This window comes from Rhea pennata, chromosome 10 (assembly GCF_028389875.1).
Source record: "Rhea pennata isolate bPtePen1 chromosome 10, bPtePen1.pri, whole genome shotgun sequence".
NCBI lineage: Eukaryota > Metazoa > Chordata > Aves > Rheiformes > Rheidae > Rhea > Rhea pennata.
In genome coordinates this window covers 9,151,928-9,160,792 of record NC_084672.1, presented here as the reverse complement: position 1 = coordinate 9,160,792, position 8,865 = coordinate 9,151,928, and the positions used below count along the sequence as shown (strand labels likewise).

The 8,865-nt window shown below is 42.2% G+C and overlaps 1 protein-coding gene across 1 annotated transcript in view; it reads right to left on the bottom strand.

The window, feature by feature from the left end:
• Nucleotides 1–1,480: 1,480 nt before the first annotated feature.
• The window catches only part of ABHD2 (abhydrolase domain containing 2, acylglycerol lipase), a 40,341-nt gene continuing 32,956 nt past the window's right edge, over nucleotides 1,481–8,865 (bottom strand). The window contains exon 11 of the mRNA XM_062583748.1: nucleotides 1,481–7,943. Coding sequence (XP_062439732.1) covers nucleotides 7,747–7,943 — 197 coding nt within the window. The 3' untranslated portion in view covers nucleotides 1,481–7,746. The remainder of the gene's footprint in view (nucleotides 7,944–8,865) is intronic.

Here is an 8,865-nt window from a genome sequence, read left to right as displayed (position 1 = left end):
GTACTGCTCCCTCTGAAGGAGGGCCCTCACTCACTGTCCAGTAGGGAAAAACCAGCAAATCCCAGTTTCTGCAGAGATGCATGAGCTAAACACTTTGATGCTGATTGCAGAGAAATCTCTGCCATCCCAGAGAAGAGTCCTTCCATGCAATGCAAGCATAGGGCTGCTAGCTTCTGTGCCCACTTAAGGACCTTAGTCTTGGCACAGACCATCTCTAGAAAATTCTTGGTGCCTACGACCTAATAGGTCCTGGGGCAGGGGGGGTGGAATCTGCATATTGACAGTTTTCAGGGCAGTCACTTTGCCTGTTAGGTAACCAACATCTCTATTCTCCACAAGAGATGCTTCAGAGACCTCTCTCAGCAACAAGCCTCCCAAGTGAGATGAGGATACTGTCACTGTCCAACACCGCCAAGTCCGCTCAAAGCTGCAGGCAGGGATCATGCAGTAGCAAAAGCCTGACAAGTTGGCCCTAAGTCAAGGCCTCAGGGAAGGCTGAGCTGCTAAGCACCTTCAACTGCCAAGAAAGCCATGCACTGCTTTGCTCAAGGGTCTGCTAGACAACCCAGTGCTTAGCCATCAAGTAACATCCCAGCTGACTTAACAGGCAAGGCAGTTGTTTAAGATCCACCTACACAAAGGGAATCATCAGACTAACTTCCCCCCAGAGGTTTTATGTGGCTGCACCATTCCTTGTGCTGCTCCCTGGAATGCAAAAAAAGCAAGGAAGACTCCAGCTAGAATAGAGAGTGGGGGAGGAGTGTCACACCATCCATCATTATGTACAACCCCTACGCAGTAGGCCCAAGTGTCTACAATACTGCTCACTTCAGCAAGCAGCTGAGTTAAACATTCCAAATGAAGGGCACAAAAATACAGACTGCCATAAAGAAACAAAAAGGTGAAAGAAAAACAAGAAACTCACAAAACCAACAAAATCGCACACTGCTATCCCCAACCCTAAAAGCAGCAGGAAAGATAAGGATATTACTTGCTGAAATGAGCAGGTCATTCCTATTTCCTACATGAACTTCCTAGACCTTCTGCATTTAACACCAGAGGAGTCAACACAGAGGCAGAGTTTATGAAATTTGAGTTCGCAACAAGGGTGTCCTGCCTGGCAAACAAATGAGGGAAAACAGAAGCCAACTCATATCTTAGAATATACTATAGTGTTAAGACTACCTTTTCTCCAGGCAGTCACATTTTTAGATGTTAACATTTCTGGTCATGTGTGTTCTAATACTAAATTCACATTTGAGGCCTAGAGCTAAATGATTCTTCCTGCTCCAAGGCATTTATCTAATCCAAAGGGAAGGGAGGATATTTAGAGATACCCTGTTGGCTCAACATGTTCCCATGTCAGATGATCTTTTCCTTACTACAGAGAAAATGTGTAAGAAAATATTGATGCTGTCTGTCAGAAGTGAGTTAGATTTTTCCCCAATCACCCAATGACACTGTACACAATCACTACATATAACACTGACTTCAATAAGTCCTTTATTTTTAAATAAGAAATCCCACTGAATCAGAGATAACAAAATTACATTGTTTCGCAGTGACCTCCATTTTACACGACACAGAACAAAAAGAAAAAAATCAAAGACATTGTTTTTTTAATATATTTATATATATAATTTTAAAGGTAAACATCAGCAGATATAGAAAAATTGCATTGCTAGTTGCAAATCATCTCCCCTGCAGCTGTCAGCTTCAGAGAATTTGACTCAGAACTTGGCAGCTGGGAGGGTATCTCGATACAAGCTTTTTCAGGGCAGCATTTAGAGATGGTTCCAGAGTATAAGTTTGCAAATTCAAATTATTTTCCACAGTAAACTGTGCTGCTTACCAAGAACATTAGAAATCACTTAGCCCATTCTAACACAACTGCAGGAACAACATGAGAACAGTACAGATCTGGCTTCCTGAGGTGTCCACCTGCCTCTTCACCTTGGGGTTATTCAGAGAGAAAGGTATCTCTTGAAAAGAAGTTGTGCTTTCTTGAGAAAGAATCTATTAAAACCTACTTGGATTGTCAGATGAGTCAAATAGTGTGAAAAACACCCATGTTCTGTGGACAGGTATTCATTTGGGCTAAGTAGTAGGGTTTAGTTATATCAAGTGTCAGTTGTTGGGTTTGTTTTTGAAGACTCCCTAGTTTTCAGGGGCCATCAGAAGGGTCAGCACCCCAGGGGAGTCATGACATTAGATATGAGTGCCTCCTAGGATCTCTCTATTCAAAGCACTGGCTTGACTAGAGACAGGCAACATAAGCTTGTCATTTACAAAAAAGCAAGAGAAGTTGTATGGGTAGAGCCACCTCAAGGGGATCAGGCTCCTTACTGGCATTAAGATGCCCAGCTTCGGCAAGACCATCCAGTGAGAAGGAGAGAGACATGGCCTTTACGCACAGGGGATGTAAGGCTGGAGTTTTTGAAAAGTTAGAGAGACTCAAAAAAGACTGTTCAATATCAGCAAACTCAACCAAATAAATGCTGTCCTGGACTGCAGCACTAGTCATTAATGAGCAAAACCAAATATCCAGGTTTTTGAAAAGCAGTTCAGAATAACCCTAGAAGCCCTTCCAGCATGAACTGAACATCTGGCAGCCACTTGGATATATTGGTGGCATATATACCTACACTCTCCCAAGGACAGAAGAAAATCCAAGCCAACAGTACTAAGCATGCCCCACAACAGAAGGGGTACATGTGCAAAACACCCCTTCCTTAGGTCTGTGCTGCTCTAAGGCATCTTAAGTTCAGCAAAAAAAAATCTGAAAACCTTCCCACCAAGAACTGTTGGTTTTTGCCTAGAACTAGTACTCCTGAAGGAGACACTTTTGAGTCACAGTGGGCCCTGGACACTATACAACCTACAGATCTGCCAAAAGAACAAGGACTCACAGAGTATGACTCAAACCAGAAGCAGCAAAATGCTCTTTATGAGAGATGATCTATACATGCAGCAGAATGACAGAGCCTTTTCTGGTTTTCTTGAAAAAGGCCGAAGAACTTCAATGAGCCCCAGATAGGCATAATATTTCTAAGAAAATCCAGGTGACTAAACTGTTTGGCAATTAACTCCTGAAGTGCCATTCTGCTCTTTCAGATGTAAATATAGAGAATCTACCTCCAGCTATATGTTGCTGGATTTAGATATATGAATCTTGGGATTTCAAGGCAGCAAGTCACTTAAACTCCTTCTCTGACTCAATCCCTACTGCTGGGGACAGATTTGAGGAGCAGACAGCTGAAGGATGATCCACTACTAATACACCTTATTTTAAGCCTTAAAATACTGTAGCTAGTTTTATGCTGCCCATAAAGGTCCTTTAAGTCAAACACTTGTACAATAGCACTTGTACTGTGTACACCCCTGGGAAATGTCTCATTAGAGTTGAGAAATTTATTACAAAAACAGAACTTGAAAGCTCTGACAGAACTGTTACTGAAGTCTCTAGATATGCTGATGTCAAGGGAGGAAGAAAAAGGGCAAGGCACCATATGTCAAAGGGCTGTGGTCCAGGAGCTTGTGACAGACCCAGGATAGATGACACAGGCAGCTTAGCTAAATTTAGTATTGGAGGTATCAGTTCTTACCATCTTTGCTTAATGCAGTCTTTGTAACCTGCATCTTCACAAACAAGAGTTGCAGAAATAGTGCTCAGAAGACAACTTCAGGGCAGTTCAATTATCTGTCTTCAGAGTGCAACTACAACAGTCAGACTCATCTGAAGAACCTTCAGTTTAGAAGCTTAGAAAGTGACCATTAAAAATGCCAACAGATCTGATGTGATGGAAGCTGACAGTTTATGTTCAGTAGGACAAAGCCCCAGCTGCTCACCTACAACCTTCAGATCTCTCCAAAGATGACAGTTGGACCAGCCTAACATCACACAACTTGCAGTGTGATGGGGAGTGCCCTTGGGGTTTATGTTCAAGTGCTACTTACAACCCTCTCCCCACTGCTCAATGTATACCAAACGCCAAAGAGCTCTACTAATGCTTTTTCTTAGTTTCAGAGTGGGTTTAGAGTTCATGGTAGATTTTTCATGCCAAAGTCCTGAAGAGCTGCACTACCAGACTATAAAATAAGGATTTAAAAGTGCACTTGTCTTGCAGAGAGATTAAAGACTCAACCACACAGAAAACTTCAGTTTTCTTTTAGAAAGCAGTAAAAGTTTTGAGTGCATTTGAGGTTGGGTTTGCTAGCCAAATGAAAGGCACCTGTCCACAAGATTAGCATTGCCTTATTTGGAGGGAGAAGAGTATTCCAGATCAGAATTGGAGAAAGTCCCATTCATCTTTGAGTACAGGCACTAGGCTTCAGCTGCCAGTCACTTGCAGCAGCAAGATTGATACAGAATTCCCTTCTCTGAAGGTCTCTAAGCTGCAGTGCATGCTGTGTAGTTTTCTATTCTCCTACTCCCAAGGTCTCTTTAGGCTATTACTGCTAGTCTTGGCTCTAAAAGCCTTGTCAAACTGGGGGGGTGGGGGGAATGGAGGACAAGGAGAGATTTTACTGCTCCCATCTACAACAAGCTTGGGATGCATTTTAGGTCTCAGAACCCTTGCACAATGTTTAAACCATGACAAAAATTCCTCCCCAAACAGGCTAGAATCAAATAGTCAAGATACAGGCAGTTCAAACACCTATAGATGCAAGTGCAAAAACAGATCAAGGGATCAAGAAACCCATTATTAATATTGCTTCTCTAGCCAGGTTCAAGAAGTCCACAGTATCGGCACTCCTGAAATATGAAGGCTCATGTTGTGGGGCAGGAAGGATTACTCCCCCAAAAATCCCTCTTTGATTTTTAAAGCAGACTTGAATTGACAAAAATACAGCTCCTGCTGCTTGGTCAGCACCCTAGCTGCTCACCTCATCTTAGGAGACACTTGCTCAGAGATCATTGACTGGCATCTGCTAGTGAAGTCAGACCTAATGTTACAGCTAATGAGAACATAACTTCCTCACACCTCAGAAGCAGGAAAACCTGCTCATCAAGACTGGTTAGTACTAGCCTCCTTAAAAGAAAAGGAAGAGCAATGAAGAAAAGCTCTTTGAAGAAAGGCTTGCAGAACAAAGCTTCATTTTCAGCTAGACTGGCATAACTTGACTGAAGAGCAGTGTGTCACCTAACGTGAACACAGAAGTTAAAAAAACACTTGCTTTGCCTTCCCAGATAGTACCCAAACAATTCTCACTTCTCATTTCCTGCTTTCATGTTCTGGGCCAACCACTGAACTGCTTCTGGAAGTCTGGGATCCTGGGAAGGAAGGCAGAATTTTAACCACTTGGGAAGTGGGGAAGAGAGCCTCTGCTTTAAGGTTCTCAAACCTGAGGGAGGCAGGTATTTTGCTCTCAAAGTAACTAGATATATGCACTCCTTCCTTCTATAGGTATCCACATGTTGGGCTCTTTCCATTAGTATTAGTATCAAGAACAATTTGTTTCTCTAGAGTTGTCTGAAGTTGTTACTCACCTGGAAGAAGGATGAAGCATTCCAGAGACAGAATCTCTTGCCATGGAAAGGGCAGCTTTGTACCTTCAAGGCAGGCAACTATGACTTGTGTCAGCTACAGCTGAAGAATTTGCTATGAAAGTTCAAACTTCAAACAATTCTGAAGCTGTAACCCACTGGAAATGGAAAACATCCCTATACATTTATACTATTTGATGTATGCAGGTGTTGCTTACAGTCCACCTCTGTTAAAGGAAAGATATTTAAGTCACATCCAATGACTACAACATAAACAGCTACTTAAGAAAAATCTGATTTTATGACAAATTTTGGTGATACACAGATGCAGCAAGTATGAATAAGACAATAGCACAAATTCATCATTTAAGAATATTCTTGCTTATTGATGCCCCAAAATACTCCCTAAGATACAGCCGCAAGCATGGCCAAGTATCACTATGGAGCTTTACTTGGTCATACCTTTTCTTTGAGAGGAAAAAAGAAACCTGGATCTACTAACAAAGGGAATGTGCAGACAACCACAGTTCATTTAACAGGCCAAAGTGGCTGGCCTAAGGCAAACTGAAAGGAATTTCCTGATGCACCTTTGCTACAATAGTTAATTATTGCTTTATTAAAACAAAAACCCACTGCTCCAGCCTACTAAAGTTCAGGGACTGGGCAGCCCAGAAGGTTTGTTTCCCTATGTCACTGGACTGAAGTCTTGCAGCTTGTTTTACTCTTAAGCTATAAACTAAAGTGCCTAGAACATAAACCAAGGCTAAAGCAATAAAGTGCTGGTTGATATGGGAAGTATGATGGAAAAAAAAAATTCATTGAGACTGCATCCTAAAAATGGATTAACAAGATTACAACACTGATAGAACAAACAGTAAAGCAAAGATTTTGATCACAAAGTTTGTCTCCAGATTGTCATGGGATAGATTTCCCTTCCAGGAGAGAAACTAGTTCTGAATAACTGCCTTGGCACAGACTAACAGCCACTTGAGGGAACAGCACAAGAGAGTAGGCATCTTTCCTGCATATATAGTTCCACACTTCACTTTGCACATTTAAACTAGAAGCAGATGTATGAGCGTGGAAAAGGAATTCAAGGGAGGAAGAGCCCAGTGCAGTGTCTTATTGGAGCCAGTAATCCTACAGGATTTACATGGATATGGAAGCAGTTAGCCATATGAAGGTACTATTTCAGTTGTGCAGGGCTAGAGCTACACAGTTCCCATCACCTCTAGGCACATAATTTCCCTTAGAACCTTGCCTTAAAACCATTCAATGCTCTGAAGGTTAATGGGAAGAGTTTTGATACTTCCCCTTATGCCAGGGTAGGCTGTAAGACTAAGAAAAAACACATACATTCCTCCCTACAAACCAGCCTCTAACAATGTACATCCATTCTCTATGAATTACTTGGAAACAATTTAACCCTACAGAAAGATCCCACAGATTCATAATCAGCAGTTTCCATTTGGAAGCCAGAGCCAGTTTTAAAAAGCCCTAGGTCAAACAAATCCAGTACTTAAAAAAAATACAACTACATTTAAATAAAGAAGCAAATACGATAAGGTGACTGACCTGGTCTTGGTATGAGAACATGTTTACATAGAAAAGTATTAACCAGTATTAACAACCTGCAGCTCTTCTCTACCTGGAATCCCAGCATAGAAATATCCCAACCTACAGACAGAAATATGGAAAAGCTAAGTATTTTAAAACCTATTCACTTTTGGAAGTGCATTCCTAGGAAGTAAGACTCTCTTGAGATGGTGCAAGGCTGGAACTCAGCTTGTAGTCAGGCATCTGTTTTTGCAGGCCACATACTAGGCTGAACCACTGGCTGTGGCTTGGTACAGAGTTCTTCCAGCACTGGGACAGAGTAGAACAGAGTCGGAGGGTTGTAGTTGGCCTGTCATCTACATCTAAATAAATGCTGCAAACATGAAGTTTGACCAGCTGGTGGAAGAATTTGTCATTCGAAACTTCTGAACAAGCTCTTGAGCCCAACAACCTTGTAGAAGGCCACAGTTAGCAACCCAATTCAAGCAGAGCAATAAGTTACAAGCCCAAATAACTATATATGCAAAGATGCTCTGATCAGATATTAAGTTCTGCTGTAACTCCACTTTTCAGAAAGAAACATTGTGATCAAACCCCAGTCCTAGGATATCAAGGAGAATGGAAACCTGAAGCAGCAGGTGAGGGAACAAGTTTTTCCCCAAAGGGAGAGATACTGAAGTGATCCAGAGTCGCTGGGTCAGTTACTCCTGGCCAGATACAGCCTGCTCTGTGTCTGAGCAGTGAGACTTTGTCTTCTCCCACTGGCAGATGGCATTGGCATATTGCACCACAAGCTTATCCATCCAAGTAAGAGGTTCTGGGAAGAGTACAGACCCCTCAAAAAAGCCCAGGTGGCCTCCATGAAGCGGCAGCACATGCATGACATTTTCCCGTTTCTCTGTAAAACAAGAATCACAACATTCCAGAAAATTAGTAGTTTAGAGCTGAGAACTAAATCATCTTAAGTTAAGACAACCATCTCCATCCTTGCCATAGCATCTGAATCAAGGGAAGAACTCTGTTGAAGAACTAGGAACACTGGCAAAGGCCATGGCTAATTTAAAGTCAGTGTTACTTCACAGAACAGGTCAGTCCACAGGAACCAATCCTAGCCAGTATTAGAAAGCTGCCCAACAAATGTTACTGGTTGGGCCCTGGTGGCAATACAGGTCACATCCTTGCCAAAATGCTAACTCATGTGTGCTGAAACTGGGACTGTAAGTTTAAAGCTCTGAAAGTACAGCAGCCACCTTGTTCTACCCAGGGAGAAAAATTCTGCTTGCTTCAGTCTGGGAGGTCTTCATTAATCCTCCTCCACATCTTTCAATAAGATGAACCTGCTACACTTCCTATGCATCAACCGTTTGAAGAAACGACAACCAACCCTCTTCTAGGAGGGACCTTTTCAAAAGGTCATTTGCCTTTTCCTTGGCCTGTCTGTCTTCAACTCTTCTTTCAAGTCAGCAATCCTAGTCCACTAGGAAGTAACCTAACCAAGCACCTTCTCCCTTATCAGCAGAAGAGGCTGTTCATCTACAGTTGCTCAAGACTATCTCAACACTATAATAACCCACTTAATTCCCAATGAGGAGTGAAGAGAAGGAAGCATTTTTTGCATTAAAGATTGTAACCTGAAAACAGCCTCCTGGCTATCAGCATGAGTCAGAAAGAGCAGAAGGTCCCTGGAAGGAATGCTCAAAAGTTCTTTCTGCTCAAGGATAGCCTTTCTGGTTCTAGCTGGTGATTTAAAGAGGCTCAGTACATCTCTACAGGATTACTGATGTAAGAAGGCAAGTCAAGCTGCTTTGTAATCATGGACC